Below are 22,032 nucleotides of genomic sequence, written 5' to 3' on the forward strand. Positions count from 1 at the left end.
CAACCAGCTTGAAATGTTATATACTCACAATATAATAGCATTTTGTCCCAGATTTTTGTTGGGGTTTTGTTTATCCAAATAATTCATAACTGAACATATACCATCTTCTGTCCTAGAAAAAAGCAAGCTTTTTGGTAAGTTAGCCATAGACCCATGTTCTCTAAGTTAACACTTGTAGTTTTACTGTAATGTCAGTATTGCTTAATAGGAATTCCTGGTTAACAAAAAAAAATTAAAAGGCTGAATTTCAGCACAGGTTGTTTATCATCACAGGCCATTTGCTTTCTCACAAAAAGCCACGTTATTATTACAGTACACTGACTGCTGTATTATAGACCATTGGTAGAGCTCTTGAAGGGACATGACATAGTGGCATTCACAAAGATGAGTAGGGACTTTGAACAACTTGAATCAGTGTGAAGCCATGGCAGGGGCCTGGGGAAGGAAAGATTTTCTTGACCAAGTTTTCAAGCTACTCAGTAGAACTTAATGCACGTATACCACACAACAAATGGTAAGAGGGAGAGTATTTGCTCATACTTCAGTTCCATGAGGAATAAAGGAGATGTTGGTAGACTAGCTCTTCCCGTCTGACCCTATGGAGAAGGGAACCAGCACCCTTCACCAGCCAGGTTCAAGAGCAGAGGCCAGTCCAGCTTCTCTGCACAAGACCAGCCCAGAGAAGCCTCGGGGGCAGCACTGGAAGTGCTTCTCTAACCCTCTCTTTGGCATCTGGCCTTGCTGACAGGAGTCAGTCGCGCACAAAGCAGAGGGTAACAAAGAATACCGTGTAACAACTCACTGGTCACATCCTCACTGCTGCAGAAAAACACTGCAAAAGCCAGGAAAATCTCCAGCTCCTCCTTTGCTCTATGAAGAGCTGACCTTCACACATCAGATGCTTGAACTTGCACACCTTGTAAGGCAGAGCAGATTCTCTTCCAAGTATCTCCTGAATACCACAACAGCAAAGGTCACTGCCCCAGTAATGCTCCATTCTAGAGTGCAACACTTCAGCTTGGTTTCACATGAACACCATATCCAAGTGCCTGTGTTAATCTCCCACCCAGTTATAATTCAATTCCAACCACCCATTGTATTTACATTTCTGTTAATTACACTAAAAACAAATAGAAAAGGCAACTTTCAAACCCATGGCTTAGATTAACAACAATGCTTCAAAAACTTTGTCAACTATTTGTCCTATAGCTTCAGACTGCACATACAGCTAACAGAAAAACTCACTGAAGAACTGTGGTCAAAACTAACCAGACTATGTTAAAATGAATAAATACTCTAATTAAAAAAAAAAACAAAACAAAACAGCAAAACAAAACAAAAAAAACAAACCCCAAGCTGTAATAATTTAAGAAGTTTTTATTGTATTATGAGCTTTAGACCAAGCCTCAAAACAAATTAAAAAGAAGTCCAGACAGCTCCATAGCTGTAGAGACAGAAGCTGCTGCAATGAGCTGAGTAAGTTAGTGTTGTGTTTCAGGGCCCATGTTTCAAGGCAGTGAGAAAATGCTCCACGTGTAACAAAAATATCTTTGAGTTTTCCTTATTTTAGCCTTCTGTTTCTAAATGAGCCATGCACTTCCCATGCTTTCTAAGCAAAATGCTTCCAGGATGTTACTGAAAACCCTTGCAAATCTCTCATGTATCCAGAGTAGCAAGTAGTTCAGCTGCTACAAATAACGTGGAAGAAAAATGTTACACAAAAGCCACTAGAAGAAAGTTACTGAATACTGATACTTGAATATCATGCACAGCTCCCAGGTAACTCTTATAAAAAAATCAACTCCCAAAGCATCTTTGTCCTGCTGCTAACCTCCTTTTCAAAGCCCCTGTGCTTCCACTCCATTTATCTGCATTCTTTATTTCTATGTCTTTAAACACTCAGCCCGGTATCAGAGGCCATGGAATTTCTTTTCTGTTTCTTTAAGATACTGAAAATCAAAGTAATTTGAAAAAAAAGTCTTTCTAATTCAAGCTGTCAGAATTTGATGACTGTGCTAATTATTTTTTCACATTTAGTCTGAATAGAACTCTGATTATAGTTTTTTTTAAAAAGCCTAAACCTACAGAGCAGTTATTTAGTCATCTCACTAACAGGCTTTTAACCCTTTAATGTCCCTAAGTGATTACAATTTGAATTGCTATATAGCTGTCTGTTTTAAAATATTAATGAAAAAGTTGCAGTAAGGGATATATATATAAGTATAAAAGTACACCCTTTAAAAGTTAACAAGCTTTACCATGAAGCATTTATGCAATGTAGGACAATGTGCTTACTCTCCATTGCAGTGTAGAAGATTCTATGTGTGACCTACTTCCCAGCTTTTCTCAGAAAATTTACATACTACACTTACACCCCGAATCACCATCTTACAGAGATGTAGTTTTGTGAAAGTGAAATTTGGTCTATCTCTTTGCCAGACAGGACTTTGAGTGGCTTGCCAGGTTCTGCAGCCTGTGAGTTGGATCCAGCTGATCCAAACAGTCTCTCTCACATGACTCAGGTCAAGCTTAGGTAACCAACCATCTGCTAAACAAGTCAGCACAGCACAGTTTGCAGCCTTAACTAAACAAGCTATCTCAGCTATTTCAGCGAGGTACACCAGCTCCTGGCTAACAACCCCCCTTCTATTTCCCTTGATAAGTACATAAAAGCCTCCCTGCAAGAAAAAAATGGGAGCTAGGAACAAGGCTGTCAGAATTGCCAGTCCATATCTGTTCATATCTGAAAAATCACTGTATGCATGAATTATCTGAAACACTAAACTCCTCACTAAGTCACAAAATGACAAAATAAAACTGATTTCTTTATATGTGCTGAATTCTTGATGAATTTCTAGTCAACATCTATTCCCAAGACAAAATTCAATAATAAAAAATAGCAAAACTGATGTATTTTAGATATACAATTCACAAACTTCAATCTATACAAATAATAGATTTGATTTCCTCTCCAATTAAAATATATTTGTTATCCTTAATAACATTCAGGTTAAATTAATAAGAGTTTAGTTACAAAACAAAAAGCAACAGAAAGCAGCCTCCTGTTATGTTTGTTTTTTGGGGTTTTTTTGCATGCGAGAATCAAATACACTGATCAAAGAACGTCTGGGTTGCACTTTATTTTAAATATTCATAACATTACACAGCACAGATTTAAAAAAATAGAAAAGGTAGATAATACATTTCTGTGTATTTAAAACTTCTATAATGTGAAAAACTATGTTCTGTATATTCTATATTCTAAACCTTAGTGCATAGAACTCAAAGATAAAAAATACATACACAGAACATGACTAGCTCCACAAAATAAGGAAGTGACATAATTAAGCAGAGTGATCATAAGACAGCTGTATTTAAATACAAAGCTGTAATACTTTTAAAATCAGAAATGGAGGATCAGTCCAGGAAGAAATAATTTAGGTATTTTAAGGTGACTGTCATTAGAACAGTTCTTAACTTTTAAATTTAAATGCTGCAAACTGACAAGAACAAAAATGAAAGATTTCTAATATTGCTAGTGAATTTTTAAAAAAGCATTTTCTAGAGATAGAGTTTAATCTTCTATGAAAATATAAGATACGAAGCAGTGCAAAGTATTAGCAGATAAATCAGTTAGGATTTAATGCTGTGTTAAAAAAAAAAACAGAAAAAAGTCAAACTGAACACGTTTTTGTGTAGGGGGCAAATTTAAAATGAGTCTCCTCTCATGAAAGGCACAGGTTACATAAAATCTCCTTAATTTCTCTTGAGTTCTCTTTTAATCAATAAAATTAATATACATTTAATATACAGATGGATCTTTGTGAAAAACAGATAACTAAAACCAGTTTACTGAAGCCAATTTATACATCTGAACCAGAAAAATAGATAGGGAGACAGGGATTAAATTAAAACAGACTAACTTACAAAGTAGCAGAAGTAACCATAAGGTGAAGTACTACAGCAGCAGGTTTATGTGTATTCTCTGAATTATGTCACAATGAAAGGTACAGAAAAAAGAGACTATTTTCAATCTTACATAATATTTTTAAGCTAAAATCTCAGCTATAATACACATGTACACAATTATCCTTTAAATTAACTTATTTACAAACTTTATATAGGCTCTTTGTACAACTCTATTTGCATAAACTTCAGTCATACAACGTCCTACTGAAGTGAAGCAATGGAATGATCACATAAATAAAGGTTTGCTTTACTTGGGGTTTGCCATACCAGGCCTATGAATTGAAGTTACAAAATATACATATTTGGCTTTCATACATACTGCTTTTTACATACAAAAAAATCACTTAAGGAAAATAATTTGTAAAGTGTTAAAATGTGTGGAGTTTGACAGCAGCAAAATCTAAATCTTGCCATCTGGTTACATCCTGGAATTAACTGCATTTTTTACATTACGTTACACATTTTTAAAGTAATAAAACAGGAAACATTTGCATCCCTAGTGCTGTGTATTTCACTAATACATAAAAATTTCCTGTCTTTTCATAATATCTGTACGACATAGAGGGCATTCATTAAGTAATTGAGCACATTCCTTACAGGCAACGAGGTGACCACAGGGAATGAAGACAACTGATACATCTTTAGCCATACAGATTTTACAAAGCTTTTCTTCCTGCAAGCGTCTTAACTTCTCTTCAGTACTGAGGTCTAAGGAAAATAGACACATAAAAAGAAGTTAACATACTTAGTGCCATTGAATCTTGGGTTTGTTTTTTGTTCTCTTTACACACATGGACAAGATTTTCTTCATATGATTTAAAGGTCACACCCTTAAAACGAACAAAAAAAAATTACAAGAGAGAGGAATCCTAGCTGCAGCATGGAATCCTCTTTTTTTTTTTACACCTTCTCATCTCATTACATCTCCCAGGCCAATGCAAGCAGGGAGTGCATCTATCTACATTTGTAAAAGCATGAAATACCTGTAGAATTTAGGATATGCATATTTCAATCAGGAACCATTCTTTTCACAGACCTCTCATTGACAAGTTCCCCAAAATTTGAGCAGGAAGAGAAAGGCTCATTGCTACTGTTTAAGTAATTTGGATTTTATTTCTGAGTTTCCCCAGTGAGAAAAATAAGGATGTGATTTCCTTCCCTGTTCCCATTTTCAAAATGCCTGTATTTCAAAAAGCTTAAAAATCTGTAGCACAGAAAGAATCAATTTGGCATTGTACATGACCTCTTTATTATTTCAATATGCCCCACTTGAAAATGAAAAATTTAGACACCTTTCCCTGTCAGCTGGGGGAAGCTCTGCACAGCCAACCACCAAAATAAGGTCCAGGTGCATTGCAAGTTCTTTTTACCCCACAATGTCTTATTAAAAATCTTATTAAAAGGAGTGGGCTGGTAAGATCCCTGCTTATCATGCCAACCAGATGGTCTTTGCCCTCCCTGTGAATTCACCCATATGCTTGTCTTAAATGACAAGTCTCCTGAATCAGAGCTCCTGGGTGTGGTCTATTAGCAGAGTGCACCACAAGGGCTTTCAGAGCATGATTTGCATGTCCCAGCAAAGCTGGAACATAGATAACTGAAAAGAAACACCATTTAGAAGTACACTTGCTCCTATTGATCAAGAACAAAAATGCTTTTACCCCAAGCAAAATTATATACTGCAAAATAAATAACCCCCCACCATGACTTTTTCGTACTGAATGTAATGAATATGACAGAGTGCCCCTGTGTCAATTCCATTTTGCCACAACTATAGCTCTTCTCATAACTACATTCTTGTAGTTATTCTTGCCCTTAATTTTAAATATAATTGTCACAACAATTTTGGCTTTTTTTGTTAGCACATACAACCTTTTCCAGAAGCACATTAGACTTTCAGTGTAACACACTTCTGAGATACTATTTATTTTAGAGATGATATTTACAAATGCTGCTACACTCTATTATTTTAACACCCTCTTTGCTCAGTTTTTTATTTAATGTCCCAAACCAAATGTCATTAAGTTACAATATTGTAACTTCACTGTAGGTAAGACTGGGATCAGAGGGTAGAATAAACAGATAACAATAAAAAATATTTCACAGACTAAAGGACTGATATGAAAGTACACACAGAGGTTTTGTAATTGAATAAGCTCATCTTGCTCAACTGGGATTTCATTTGGTTCTTCTTCCCTTGTATTTTCTTTATGAGCACTTAAGTCTGCTACCAGATCCTCAACAGATGTGTGACTTTCTCCAGTCATCTGCAATCTCTTTTCCATGGTGTTCCTAATCTCAGACAAACTGAAACCCATGGCTATGGCACTTTGTACCAAAGGATTCTGTAAGAGATCATCTAAAACAAGAAATTAAAAACAAAACAAAAACACTTTAAGAAGGATGAATCTGATTATTGGACAGTATTTACTACAGTACTCTAAGACACATATTTGCAAACAAATATGTAGCCAAAGGAACCATATTTCCAACTTGAGAATTTTGCTAGTTGTAAAGACTGCAGATTTAAGTTTCCTTCTATCCTAGCTTTCCCAGTCTCCCTTAATTTATTTATACTATAGAAATCCTCCTAGATTTGCTGTTTAAATCAACTACTTCAAATAAAATAATGTCTCATATAACTAACACCACAAATTCTGTAGCTGAATGTTATCTGAAATTCATCCAAAATTCCAAGTCACACTGGATAAGTAACATTACATCAATGTCAATTCAGTTCAGAGAAGAAAAGAAAATCATACATATGTTGAGAGAAGTCAATAAACAATTTGAATTTATAAAACCAAAACACAGCACCACCAACAATCAAGCAGGTCTATCCATGCTAAGACACAGTACTTGGGGAAACCATTTTTCAGTCTGTTGGACCTTCCTCTTCCTCTTATTCATCAACATTGTTCAAAGAGCAAAGCTTTTCCATTTTAATCTTTAAAAATTAAGGCTTTAAAAATAAAAGGAAGGTTTTGTGTAACCACTCTTGCGAGCAACAGCTCCCATTCCCTGGGATGAAGCTGCTTGACTGCTCGTCTACCATTCCTTTAATTGTCGTCTTTATATTGCTTGGTATTTGTGAAAAGCATTGCAGGAATGCATGATATTGGAACAGAGAACAAACTACTTTGGCTTTCTCAGCTTCCTAGTCCTTGCCATCGGACAGACCAACTCTTCCTGCCCCATGAAAAGGACTGTTTCAGTTGCAGTATTCTTTAACATTCATCCCACAGCATTACTAATTCAATACTTATACACACTCACTAGCTATAAGACAGTATCCCATATAAACTTATTCCATGGTTCACAACCTTTACCATATTTACCAAATTAATTATATTTCTCCTAAGAGAAATAAAATACATTCTGCAGTTCTTTAGAAGCAATGGAAGAATATAATCAAACAATTTGCCTGTCATGCTTTATTTAAAAATGTAATAGGGTTATTTTTTAAATGAACCATTCCCTTCACTATACATTCAAATATGTACACTCTAAAATAGAAGGGGGGGGTGTTTGTTTTAAACAGATACCTTTAGGAAGTATTGTCCCTTCAGCAGCTTCTGTCTAAAAGTGAAATATAAAGAGAAAAAATTACAATTCTGGAGAAAGTAGAAGGAAATGTATACAGTTACAAAACAGAAAGCAGTTCATTGATCTCAAGTTATTCTAGTCACTAAAACGATTTAATCTCCTCTTTTTCATAACAAGATACTTCCTCATGTACAAAAGGATCAGTATTTTATTATAATTTTAACCGATCTCTGCAATAATCATATGTACATGATTCTTAGTCTACGTAAGAATTCTAAAATACCATCGGTTTTACATTTTAGTGACTACACACAAGTTTAGCAATGCTCTACCAACAAGAAAAGTAAATGTATCTGCTATTATTCCTCATAAACCCTAGGTTCCCAGGCTATAGAACAAATGGCATTTGCTCGGTATGCAGTATACAACATTCACAAGAGACCAGGGAGATCTGTACACTCTGACTGACAGAACCAAAACATACTGCCATTCTTTCACTTTCTGCCAATGAAAGAAGCAGCAGGTGGATTAAATGATAGGCACATAATTAAAAGGTAACTTCACATAAAAATTATGTTGATTTTTTCTATTTTAATAAAATGATTAATACACAACAAACTTACTGTTGAATCCCTATATCCATCTCTTAAGTGAACATTATTTATAAATTCTATCCCCTTTTCCTTGCTCACAAATCTGCACCTAAAAATAAAAATATTTAGATTTAATACAACTGCATTAGCAGCAAAAATTTAATACATAACTATGGAAGCTTTGATACATTTTCTACATCATTCAGAATGCCTGCTTTTAAAAACTGTAAATGTTTAGTCAACATCTGTGATGTCATTGTACTATTCCTAAGAACATCTTAATCACTTAAGCAGTACTTATCTTTCTCACATTTTTGGTGAAACAGAAAGCTTAGGAGCTGTGGGCCATGACAGGTCATGACACAGATTTCTAAAAGTAAAGGCTCACTCAAAAGAAAAACAAACATTATGTTAAAATGCTGGTTCTTGTAGCCTTTCTCAATCAAAGAAAAGCAGCCACTGGTCAGACAGGAGCCTTCTGTGCTTTCTTTCACTATTTCCCAGACAGTCTTAGCCACTGGGCAGAGCTCTTCCCTACCAAAAGATTTAGGGAATGTCATAACTCCTTGAAAAGAGTTCTCCAGCTCCAGCAGTTACTTCACCTTCAGGAACAGACAGCAGCTGAGAGACTGACACACTGCCACTGAGGCTAATGTGCAAACAAAATCCCCAAATAAGACTGTTTATGATCTGAGAGGAAATAATCAAACCTGACACAATTTAAGCAACCTAAACCAAAATCAAACCCATATAAAGAGGAGTGAAATGTAGCAAGAAAACATTCCTTAACTGCACCAAGCTAAAAACTTGGAATTGTATCTCTTTCAAGAGGCAGAGGCTAATAATTAAGAACTGCCTATACCACTATTAAAAAAGAGAACAGCTAATGCATAAATACTAATATCTAACTTCCAGAGAGCCTTTCACTACAGAACAAAAATCTGGCAGTCAATGCATAAAAGACACTGATCTCATCAATGCTATATAAGTAACTAAGTCCTTGCATTTGGATGGCTTCTGTCCATCCGTGACAACTACTGAGTCATACTATTCTTCCTTTCCTCAAAACAGATTTTAGACAACATTGGCAGTCTTCCTAAAAACTGCTTCTGGTACTACTACTACCACTGTCTGGAATCCTTAATCCTTTAAAATTAGAGAGGACTGTGTTTTATATTCCATGCCACTACTGACTTCTTCAGGTTTGTTTGCACAGTGACAGCTCTTTAGTCATTTTGTATCCTGGTATAAGTTACAAACTTTTACATCTAGGAAGTATTTAAAACAACCATTACAATGTAGCACTTGGATAAAAAAAAAAACCCTCCCAGATACATATTGGCGAAACTACACAATTCTTTTTGCCGAGACATGGGTTAAATCCAGACACAGGTTTCTTCCCTTTAATAATGCCTACAAATAAGCCAACATAAAATTATTTTCATAAATTGAAACAATGTTAAGCCATAATCAACCTTCTCAAACTTTTATTAGTATGTGCTGTCATTCAAATGCAATATACGGCAAACAAGACTTGGACACACCCCAAGAAAACTCTGAAAGGTACCTTACCCAGGAAACCATTTGGCATGTTGATGCCAAGGGTCTTCATTTTCCTTCCATTCTTGCAATCCTCCACCACAGTGGAAACACACAACGTGATCACCATTACCTGAGGAAACACATAAATTTAAATCTTTTTTTGCAGGCATAATACCAAGTTTTCAACTAAAATACTACATAATTAAGAAAAGAAATATTTCTTTTACTGATTCACAATTCCAACTAACTCCATTTTAACAGAGGACAACACACATGACTTGAAACAAATGTTTAGGGGAGAGCTGAGCTCAAAGAAACACAACATAAGAGGAGCAAGTTTTCCTGAATTCCAGTAATTAATTATACAGATAAAAAGCAAAAACTAAAAATAATCTATTAGCAAGTAGCTCAAACCAATGGTAAACAAGGCCTGAAGATGTCTGTCACAAAGAATAAGAGATGTTTACAGGGTTTTTTGGTGCTCCGTTTCCCCATTAAGATCAACAGGCCCTAATCAGCAACAGCAAAACTAGAGGAAGAGAATTGCATCCTCTGTTCTAGAACTGTGCCTACTGTGATACAAGACTGCCTCAGAAAGTGCTTAAATATTGTTTTTATTGAAATAAGAGGAGGTATGGATAGTATTTTCTTAGACAGCTAAATCTTCTCAGGCCACAGGGAACAGCATTCTCAGAAGTCACCTGAAGGTCTGATAAGCTAGTGCCCAGTTAGGGCAACTCCACAATAAAGATTTCTGGGTACTTTTAAGAATATAAGAAGAAATCAATAAAAAGAGTTTGACTGGGTACAAATATTGCCCATTTATAACCCATACAGGAATACAGCAAAGATTTTATTTATGGCCACAAGTAAAATAAACACAATCAGATTAAAAAATTCCAAGAGCTACTAAGAGAGAAGTCAATTAAGATGAGAGCAAGAAATTACCCCTGATAATCCCCTTTTCCTTGTGACCAAGTGAGAGCCACACTTTGCACTCGTACAGTATTTCTCAGTGAGGAATTTCAGAAGTCTTTAATAGCACTGTGCAATTCCATCTAATTGAGAAAGCAATGCACAGAGATGGTGCCTTATCCAAATCAAATACTACATGTCCTAAGAGTAAAGGCTTGTCCACTGGCACCACTGACTTCATAAAGTAGGCAGTAGTGGTATTTGCTGGTTTTGGGTGTCCACGTGCCATGGTAATGCAAACACACGTTAACTAAGTCAAATATCACACAACCTGGAGTGTTGCATTCACAGGCTTTGTGCAGGCCACAGGCCCACTCCTTACACCTAACGTCTTGAGGACAGCACTTCATTTCTTAAAAAAAATGACAACTCAAATAATTGCCATTGTGAAAGATGTATCATAAAGGTTTTAACAGGCAAGGAGACACTCAGCTGTTTTATTGCTAAGAATAAATTATGATCAAGTTTATGTGTTGCTATTAAACACACCTGATACAATGTATATAATTTTACATAAGAACTGTGAAAAGTAGTTTACTGAGCAAACAGATTCTAGCAAATTGTTACACATAAGAATTTTTTAAATCGCTCTTCTTTTTCATAACAAGATACTTCCTCATGTACAATTTCTTTGTAAAAGGTTTAGTCATTCCAAGGTCTGGCTTACCTACGCTATAGAATCCAGCTTCTGCAAGTTGTTCCTTGTCAACAGGATACGTCCAAGATAAAAATGTTTGTAAACGTTTTCCATATTTTGTCATAGAGGGATTCCTTGGGTGCTGTGCATTGTTCAGACCACTTATGCCAATCTCAGCAGGAATAGGTTCACTTGAAACATTTCCAACATCCCGGCCCAGGACAAAAAGGCATTTGGGAAAATGCCTCTTGTGTTCTGACCAAGCTCTGTCACTGGGCTCCCAGTTCTTCAATTTTCCACCACAACAAAAACATGCCACTTGGTCACCAACACCTGTATAATAAAATCCAGCATTAGCTAATTCCTGTGGTGTCAACTGGCCATTGAGGGGCCAGTTGTAAAAAGACTTCAACCTTGTTTCTTCACTGCACATAGCAGGGATTTTAGGATACAAACTATCTGACATATCCACAACCTGCCTAGTTCTCAAAAGGTAATCTGCCTCCACATCAGGGTCATCCAGAGCACATGGGAGGGCTGAATTGCTGGAACCGTTCTCAGTTCTGCTTTGGTAGTTCTGGGCAACAGGATCCACATTATTTTCCAGAAAAGCGGATTCAGTAATAAACTTGCAGTCGGGGGCAAGGTGTTTGTGTCTCTCAACTGCAGAATCCCCAGGCACCCATCCTTCAATAGTTGTATGGCAACTGAAGCACTTCACTTTGTCACCTTCTCCAGTATAAACAAAGCCAGCTTGTGCTAAAGCTAACACCGATACCGGACAGTCCTGTGGAAATCCAACAAAAGTTGCCAGTCGGTCGTGTTCCTCTGCCCATTCCTGGGCACCATCAGTGTCTGCAGAGGCACAAGCTTCCGAGTTATGTGGGACATTACACGTCATCTCTTCATACACAGGGATCTCCTTTAGATTTCCTAAACAAAGAATGTATGTTTTAATTTCCCAGACAGAAGGATAGATCATACCCATATGCAACCATGGAAACTGGCAAAATTCAACTCACATCCTTTATATATTAAAATAACAACTCTTCCTCTTGTCTGCATTACCTGCCATACAAAGCCAAACACCCAGGCATTAAAACCAAAATAATAAAAAATCTATAAAGGAAAGCAAGAAGGTCAAGATGTCTTAGAGGCCTATAAACATTTACCTGGAGAACACACAGGTTTATAGCTTTAAAAGTATGCTATATTTCTTAATAAAGATGGCATGAATGAAATCAACTAAATAATTAACTAAAGTTCTGGGCAAAACCCTGCCATAAGGCTTCTGAACCTGAAATACAAAGTTATTAAATTTAAAATACTGATCTAAGCCAGACCATGGCTGCAAGATTTCAGAGCCCAATTCTCAAACACAACTATGTATTATCCTGATATGAAGGCCATGACCACCATGCCCATTACAGGTGGCCAATAACTGGTAAAACCATCAATAAAAAGAAAAAAGCTTTTAAACTTATGTTAAATTGTAAAGACGTACCACAATATACATTTTAGCAAAATATCTTGTAAAATAAACTATCAGCTATTTCACTGGGGCATTTCACCAAATTGCTGCGCACTGCTTTTAAGATCAGTGTCTTGGGACTACCCAGCACTAGTGTTCATGTCCAGCATATTGCTTCCACTTTTCCATGCCCTGCCTATACTCTCTACAAAAATTCCTGTGCCTCTGCCATCACCTCGGCTTTTCCTCCCTTCCCTCCCTGAAGGAATGTCATTCTTCTTAGCACTTGTCACACATTCCTGCTCCTTCCTACACATTTCCAGGGTGAGTACCAGCTCCCAGTCCTGCCTCGCATCCCTTCTGTGCCAGAAGGCTGCTAAGAGCACTCAAACAAGCCCCATCTTTGCTGAGGATGAAACAAAGCAACTTGGCCACAGCGTGTCCTGTGCAAGAACCACTAATTGACAGTCATCACCTTCATCAACATGGATGGAGTCAAAGCACAGTAAAAATTCACCTCTTGTCCAGACAAGTGCTGTGATACTATTGACTTAAAAGTCTTGGCTATTGCTGATACACATCTCAAAGTGGTAAATTAAATGATCATGAGAGGGCCCAAAAAAACTTTTTAGCACAAACAGTAACAGTTCAGAAACCAGCGATAAGGAAGGCATATAAGGAAGAACAGAGTATATATGCATTTGAACATGTGTCCTTCTCCATTTTTTATAGGAATCCTGAAATATATCTATTTCCACTCCTCATCATATAAGGCAGGCCAGCACACAAAAACATGGCTTCTTCAACACCTGCAATATTATTGATTATACATTCTGTAACATCAATGAAGATGTTACAATAATTGCTTCTATAACACCAGATCTAGCTTCTACAAAACCTTTTTTAGGGTTCAGAAGGGGGCGGGGGAAATTAAAATGCCTATGCATTGCAGGATTGCTGCATCCTCTGCCAAGATGACAAAGATAATTAAGCTATAAGCAGGTGGAGAAAACATGACGTTGGACACCTGGCATGGGTGCTTCATGAAATTGTGGATACAAGACTTCTAAACACCAGCTTGAATTCCTTCTGTCTGGCAGTTAATGACTAATGAAATAACACCAGAAATTATACTGTGGCTTTCTGTTTTAGCTCAGCAAATTCAAAAATAGCATCTGAATAAATTACATTGATTGACCTACAAATCTGACCTAGGTGCTTGACTTTGAAGGGCAAGAAACCACAAACCAGTAATTACATTTAATAATATGCAAGTTGTCACAAAACAGGTATTTTTTCATATACATACATAAATTGAAAACAATTCTCTTTTATAATGAAAGCTTAAAAGTTCATGTTTCTTTCTTTTTAAACCCTTATTTTAATGCCTCTAGAACTCTTCCTGTAAACATCTCAACTGACCTTATGCATCTATCACCACTCACTGCATTCATGAAAGAATTGGTATTAATGAAAACCAGTTAGCTGCATAATGATTTTCTTATCTGCATGCCTGACTTTCTACAAGAACACAAAGAAAGCCTACCTCACATCCTTCAGAGATTCCTTCTCAAATTGTCCACTGAAAAAACCAAAACAAATGCATATGGCTTTTGCTGTATGAATAGCAGTATATCTCCATTTCTATTTTATTTATATAGAAATGAGTTCAGAGTGAGAAAAGATCTTCCTGTTTAAATTTTTTACATTTTAATTTGTTTATATATATTAGGTTTTTTCTACAGTGCTATCAATACTTCAAAACTCCTTTTGCTAACATGGTGAATAAAAAAGAAATTAGGTCCTCAGCATGGAGATAGTGAAAATATTTCCCACATTGGGATTCTCTGGAGTTAAGCAATCCATCTCAATCCTCACAACCAAAACAGTACAAAAAGCACATACCATGAGAGCAGTAAGTACTGACACAGAAGGTACAATCATAACAGATCAATTCTTTAATATGAACTAGCTTTTTCAAATTATATCAACCACATAATTTAATCATGATCTCTTGGAGCAGAACGGTTCACCTGTCATTCTAAAAGCCTCTCAAAGCTGTGTCTAACTACTGCAATGACAGAAGCAGGACCAGGCCCTGCCAGGCAGCTGCAAGGCTTAATGATGCTTCAGTCACATTATGAAGCTCTTCCTTAGAACAGCCCCTCCAAACATGGCTGGTTTACATTTCACTGTAATTTTATCTGTGAGAAATATCTTTATCAAGCATTGAGGCAAACTCCTTGCCTGTGTAAGTACTGTTTTATACACAACATTAGTACTACTTTAAATACAGTATGACACTCAATTACTTCTATTTCAAACAACTGTTAAAAGCAACTATTCAAAGTGTAAAACTACAGCCAGCTTAGGAAGAGTATTTCTGCACAGGCTTTTTAGCACTCGCCTTACTCCAGTTAGCTGGAACAATGATGTAGAACAATAACTTGCATCACAAGAGCACTCAGACAGATATTAACTGCAGCAAAAAAATGAGTGAAGGTAAGTTATTGAATAGTTTATAGCTAAGAAACATAAATTCACAAAAATCTGCCACCTAAGGCAAGCACACAAGATTTTACAACATATACCAGCAGCAAACCTGAGTTCAGAGCATACTTTGTGTATGCTGAAGTTAATTAAGCCATTAAAGGCAGAAGGTCCAGAAATGTTAAAGATCATATTCACTTATAAAAGCCAGATATTTTAACTATTATTGAAGCATTATATATTTTCTTATACAGTGAGTAAAGAAAGTCTATTTTAGTCTGAAAGGCTTCCAGAAGCTGAGCCAACTTTAATCCCGCTTTCAAACAACTGAAGGCTATTTGCCACAAGACACCACTCTCTTTCAAGCTTAATTACCAATTTATACAGCCTACTGATTATGTTTCAGAAGAAAAAATAAAGACAAAAATATATAGAAAAAATTATGCTCAAAATGCAAAATTGTACGCTGTAGTTCTGCAAAACATACATGTTTAATTCAGCTTTAAAAATATTAGCAGGTATTGATTTTATGCAAAAATACATTATCATATTGCCTAGATCTGAAAAGCTTCAAAGAAAAAGTAAGAAACTCCCTTCTCCCTTCCAAGTATATTTCACTAGATATAATTATTTCCACCCTTAACTGTAAACCAGATTGGCATTATAAGGAGTTATTTTTAATTCTTTCATGTGACAAGCACAGCAGTAACCTTCAAGTCAGAAATCTACTTGCACAGCCTAATGCTCCTGACCAAAGGGTACACGTTAGTGTTTATTGTTGACTGAATTTTGAAATGTGAGTAGTGCACCAAGTAAATATCAAACAGAACATACTGTACCAGCTGACACACAGATTATGCATATGTCACTTCAATGAACTTCAGTTTCTGCCTGCTCAGCTGCAATTAGATCAAGGAAGGTGCATGTTGCTGACTGAAAATGTACTTATAAAGATTAAAATTACCAGAAACACTATTTACTTACACAGTGTTTACAAATTTTAGCATATTTATATCTAATTATCAATAACATTTTTAAAAAAAAGTTCTGTTTAGAGATTCTTTTTAATTTATTTTAGAAAGAGGGTATGTATTTACGGAATGCCTCCTCATTCAGTGCCAAAGCTTACATAACCCCGTGAGCTCAGCTTCATTTGTCTGTTCTTCCAACAGGTCCTACTTAGCTTCCCATCAGGGCTTGTCATGACAGGAAGTCAGTCAGCTGCTCAAGGTTATAGTAGGCCATTACATCCTCCCTAATTTCTGACTTCAGTCACAAAGACTTTTACACTATCCCCATCTTTAAAATGTACATAACCAGGCCAATAGAAACATTCCATTTTGAGAATTATTTTCACATTGCATTTTTCTTCATTAAGAAGTCATATGAGTACGGACTAGACAAATAAACAAAAAAATTGATTTATGGCTGCTAAAGACAGAGGAAAAAAATTCTTTTTGTGAACTTGGAAGTTAAATGTCATCAGAACTTTGGCTGTATGTATGAGAAGGAAGGAGTAGATACCAGCTGCTATAGGAAAAACTGGCATGCTGTAGCCTAAGTTATTGCTCCTGTGGCTAAGAGACAAAAAAATTACTGAGTCAACAGGGGTTAAGGGGTTATTAAAAAGAACAGCCAGTAGTAAAAAACAACAATTGAAACCTGCAGTGCCCTGAGATGCATCTCTGAGTCTGAGCCATGCTTCAGCTTTTAGTGTTTCATCCTTTTACAAACCATTTAAACTTCTAATTGAAGAAAAACACAGAAGAAGAGGGCATTTTTCAGAGGGAGATATAATGATATGAGACTTCAGCTACAGCAACAGGATTAATGCCACAGCAAAACTGCTGAATCTTCTGGATTCTAAGGCAAAGTTGAAAAAGCACCAGATGGGCACCTCCTGCCTTGCCTGCTGGTGAGGGCCTTCCCTGCCCAGTGCCTTCCCTGCCCAGACAGTGCTCCTGCCCACAGCAGCCACACTGGGTTCCTCACTCACAAATCACTCAGCTGCAGCCTGAGGCAGAACAGCATGATTATTTTGCTATTAAAGAATGAGGACAATCTGCACATATACATATATATACTTTTATATATATTTATGTGTATATATTTATACAACCCCCACCATCTTGAAAACTTGGCAGTCTCTCTTGAATTATCCTCTATATTTTATTTTTACGTTTGTCAGAAAATGGGGAGGACTTGGGAATTAATTCTAATTGTAATATTTTACCAAAAATGAGACATGGAAGTTGTGCCTGTTGACAATACTCTGCCTGCCTTTCCATTTAATAAGAAACTCTCCGAAACATTGAAGGGGAAGGACAATGATCTGCAAGACATATGCAGCTTTATTTTACATTTTATATGATAGGAGGGACACTCAATTCAAGCTTTGAAGCATGCCTTCATCTTAACAGCGTTTCAATCTTCACACACAGTTACCTTTATCATGTTCAAAAATCTTGCTCTTTCTAGAGCCTGACTTAAATCATCATGCTCAGAATATTTTGGATTAGAACTCTGCCAAAAAAAACACATGCTAGGAAAAATAAAAAGCTACAAAGAACTGTACACTGTTAGAATACAAAAGGTACTTACAGTAGTTTTTCCCTAAGGAATTAGTATCCAATCAGATCAAATATAGCAAAAGTTTAATCAAAGCAGATACTGGTTTCATCACTATTTTCAACCAATCTTTAGAGTAAATTCCAATATTTACATTCCTGTTGGTAGAAAAAAAAAAAAAAAAGGTTAAAAACCTTCTTTTTCACATAACCTTCAGCATTGTTTATGAAGGCACAACTTCAAAACTATGACAAAAAAATTTTAAAATTCTCCCTCTTGGCCAAGAAATCCAAATTAACACACATTCTAAAGCTGAAAGAGTCTGAGGTCTGGGAAAGTCTAAAGTGTAGATGTTTTACTAAAACTAGCAAGGGACACAGATTGGGAATACTCCAGAAGATCCAAAGACAACAAAACAAAATCCTGGAATTAAAAACTAGAGGGCAGCAAAAAGGAGAAAGAATGTAACAGCAGACAGAATTAAATCCAGTGATCTAGACTTCTCTCCCTTATCTGATTTAAAATTCGATTTTCTAGAACTTTTCAGCTCCCTGCAGCTGTCTCACACTCCCTGGGAGAACAGCAACAGACAGAAGTCCTATCACAGCTACATGTGGCCTGAAAGGAAATCAATTTTCATACTTCTAAAGTTGAGATATGAACACGTTTCCTTATTTTTCTGATAACAAATGCAAGCCTGTCGCATATCAGTGGGAGTAGTCAAAAAACCCCACAACCAAGCACCCTCATCAGCATTCTTTCACTTTTGCTGCTGGTTGCAAAGGGCAGGGGAGGTGCAGAACAATCATTAACTTGTTCCTTTGCCCTTCTTGGTCAGTGCTGTTAGTGCCAAGCTTTTCAGGGAAGGAAGTAGTTGGGGATTCTTTAGAGGACTTCAAAGAAAACTGCAAAAGCAATCAAGTAGATAGCAAAATGAAGCAATTAAGAAAATGGAAAATATCCAAATAAAAGCATGACCAACCAATCCATCACATGAAAACTTGCTCTCTTAGAGAGAATACTTCACTGTTGTTTCCTCTGTAATGCAGAGATTTACTTCAGGATAAACAATGAGTAATTAAGTTAACGTATATTCATTTATATTTTAAAAAAAGTATTTAAAAAAAGGTAAAAAAGTGGTTTTTTCATGCAACTGGTTGTTTTTCCTTTGAAATTGGTCTACTGTAAGATACTGTAGTTTCTATATTTTCATTTAAAAATCTAAATTCTCCCAGTTACCTGTATGAAGTATAGCAATTAAATAGACACGTAAACCTGTAGCAGTGAAGGGATAATGAAAGTACGGCTGCAAACACGTTTGCACTTTGCAGCAGATGCAGATTAAAAACAGTGCAAGAATTATCCAAGCCAAAATGAGTACTTACACTCATTTATAGGGCCTTCAGCAGGAAGACAGAAGCATCAGACGAGTAGTACAGAAGCAGAAATACACTTACTGTTAAAGAGAAATATATAAGCACAAGACCATAGACATTGACCAAAAGAGAATTGCTTGGACTTAAATTACCTCTGAAAAAATACTACCTGAGCGAACTTCTCCCATAAAACTCCTAATAACTACTGCAATCTTAACAAAGAAAAGCCGAACAAAACCGCATTTTTATTAACAAGAAACAGTTCTAGAAAGTGACGGTCCTAATAAAAGAAAAATAATAAAAGAGTGGGCAAGGAGAGATAATATTCAAATATGTCAAAAGAACCAGAGAGACACAGAAGCGCTTATTAGCAGTGCAAATTTTTCATTCACTCTAGTAAAGAGCAGCACTGAGCGTTCCGGCGGAGCATGCGGGCACGGCTCGGGACAGGCTCTGGCAGCCCCGGCCCGGAGCGCCCGTCCCCATGGCAACGCCTCGCCGGCCGGGACCACCCGCCGGCCCTGGCAGCGGCCGGGGGCAGCGGGGCCTCGGCACCGCCGTGAGGGCGGGGGCAGCGCGGAGCGACCGAGCCTTCCGCTCCACGCGGAGAGCCCCGCCGAGCCGCCCGCAGCGGCCAGAGCCTGCAGCGCGGGCAGCCGGGGAGCCCGGCCCGCCCCAGGGTCCCGCCGCCGCCCCGGTCCCGCCGCACTCACCGGGCGCGGCGCGGCGCGTCCCGTCCCGTCCCGTCCCGTCCCGTTCCCGGCGCGGGAGCCGCTCTCGGCAGCACTCCCCGAGAAGATGGCGGCTCCCGGCAGCCTCAGCGCCGCCCGGCAGCGAGTAGCGCCCCCTGGCGGGGCGGTGGGGGTGCGACGGAGGGGCTCCAGCCGGCGGAGGGCGGCGCGCGGCGGCAGCGGGCGGGAAGTGCAGAACGGCCCGTCAGCCTAGCGGCCCCTCAGCCCCGCTCCTCATTCCCCTCATCCGCTCAGCCCCTTCGGTCCCCTCAGCTCCGCTCCTCATTCCCCTCATCCGCTCAGCCCCTTCGGCCCCCTCAGCCCCGCTCCTCATTCCCCTCATCCGCTCAGCCCCTTCGGTCCCCACAGCCCCGCTCCTCATTCCCCTCATCCGCTCAGCCTCTTCGGTCCCCTCAGCCCCGCTCCTCATTCCCCTCATCCGCTCAGCCCCTTCGGCCCCCTCAGCCCCGCTCCTCATTCCCCTCATCCGCTCAGCCCCTTCGGTCCCCTCAGCCCCGCTCCTCATTCCCCTCATCCGCTCAGCCCCGCTCCTCATTCCCCTCATCCGCTCAGCCCTTTCGGTCCCCACAGCCCCGCTTCTCATTCCCCTCATCCGCTCAGCTCCGCTCCTCATTCCCCTCATCCCCTCTGCCCCTTCGGTCCCCTCAGCCCCGCTTCTCATCCCCACAGCCCCGCTCCTCATTCCCCTCATCCCGCTCAGCCGCCACAACCCCCTCAGTTTCCTCGGCCCCATCAGCCCCCCTCCTCAGCTCCTTCCCTTTCTCCGTCCGCTCAATGCCTCACTGCCCATCGCTCTCCCCTCTCCTCCCTCAGCATCTCCGGTAGCCCCTTCATGCCACCCCATCTTCTCCAGATGGTTTCAGATCTGGTAAATGCTCATCCCAACGCTCTCCTTGCTCTCACCTCTTGTCCCCAGAGAACTGCAGCTTGTTACGACTTAAATCTCTTTAACCAGATTTTTTTCCTTTGTTACTAGAATTTTCCAAAACACACAGAAGCCTCAGGCTATTCTCCTTGGTAGTTATAGCCAAAAATGCTCTAATCATTCTCATGGCTAAGACTAAGATGGTCTTGAACATTAAAATATTGCCTCACACTTTTTTTCTTTTTTAGAAACTCAGATGCCCTCATTGTTGACCCAACACACTTTAACGTAGCCAGGATACTTGGCTGTATGCAGGGAACCTGCTTCCTGCTATCCTCAGGGAAACTCAGCAACCTGCAACAATGTTCTCAAGCATTTTTGGTTTTCCCCTTGTGTATGGGAACGGTAGCAACTCACTTTTTTCAGGTCATGTATCTCCAAATACTTGTTGCGGATAGTATGGGATAATTTCAGGAGAAGCAGTGTAATTATACAATGTATCAGAATGCCCGCAGATCCCAGGGCTCACACTGAAAGGCCTCTTGCAGAAGGATTGCTTCTCACTTTGCTGCCCAGCACCTACTAAGACCCCAGTTTGAATCTCTGGCACAATAAGAGGTTTGTAACTTAACACTGCAGTGTGAACATGAATATTTAATCTTCTGAGTCCTCGTCATACCGCATTATTAACACATTCATTAACAATGATTTTCACTAAGGCCTTTGTTGAGGTTTGATACTTTTCCAAATGAAGCAGATAGTTTTTCGAGGTCACAAAGTGGTTTTGTGGAGACCCACTTTCAGGTTTTGATATATAAATAAAAAAAATTTTGTAAAAGTTTAAATACAAAACCACTGGCCCCTGCAGGAGATTGGATTAGATCGCCTCCCAAAAACCCTTCCATCAAAATATATGAGATAAAATAAAACTGAAAAAATCAGATCATACCAAAAGTATAATCTCTTTGAAACTTTCTTTACACAATTGTGTTAAAAATTTCAATCAGCTGCAACCTGTTTGAGCCAGATAAACATGAACTGGACTTAGCACACAGTTCTTTGGCATTAACTGTTTAGTCAACAATGGGTCATGAGTTACAGAGGTTCATATGGGAAACTGTATTTGTTGACATAATCCCTAAAAAATTAATGTAATTTATTTCCTATCTCCTTGACTAATCAATTGGATCATTAGTACCAGATTAATGAAAGACGTGAAAAAAGCTATGAAATCCAGACATGGGATTT

The 22,032-nt window shown here is 38.3% G+C and overlaps 1 protein-coding gene across 3 annotated transcripts; it reads right to left on the bottom strand.

The window, feature by feature from the left end:
- Nucleotides 1–1,357: 1,357 nt before the first annotated feature.
- XIAP (X-linked inhibitor of apoptosis) lies at nt 1,358–19,247 on the bottom strand. 3 transcript variants are annotated; one of them, XM_085060431.1, is made up of 9 exons: nt 19,177–19,247; nt 17,825–17,949; nt 14,280–14,315; nt 11,293–12,195; nt 9,681–9,780; nt 8,139–8,217; nt 7,515–7,548; nt 6,104–6,328; nt 1,358–4,677 (listed from the first exon to the last, which is right to left on the bottom strand). In XM_085060431.1, the coding sequence occupies exons 4-9, from the start codon at nt 12,161–12,163 to the stop codon at nt 4,484–4,486; spliced, it is 1,503 nt and encodes a 500-aa protein (XP_084916557.1). In that variant the 5' UTR covers nt 12,164–12,195; nt 14,280–14,315; nt 17,825–17,949; nt 19,177–19,247; the 3' UTR covers nt 1,358–4,483. The 3 variants fall into 3 exon arrangements, with proteins under 3 accessions (XP_084916557.1, XP_084916556.1, XP_084916558.1); XM_085060430.1 differs by lacking the exon at nt 14,280–14,315; XM_085060432.1 differs by lacking the exons at nt 6,104–6,328; nt 14,280–14,315.
- Nucleotides 19,248–22,032: the final 2,785 nt, after the last annotated feature.

This window comes from Lichenostomus cassidix, chromosome 4A (assembly GCF_008360975.1).
Source record: "Lichenostomus cassidix isolate B80296 chromosome 4A, HeHo_3.0, whole genome shotgun sequence".
NCBI classification, from domain to species: Eukaryota; Metazoa; Chordata; class Aves; order Passeriformes; family Meliphagidae; genus Lichenostomus; species Lichenostomus cassidix.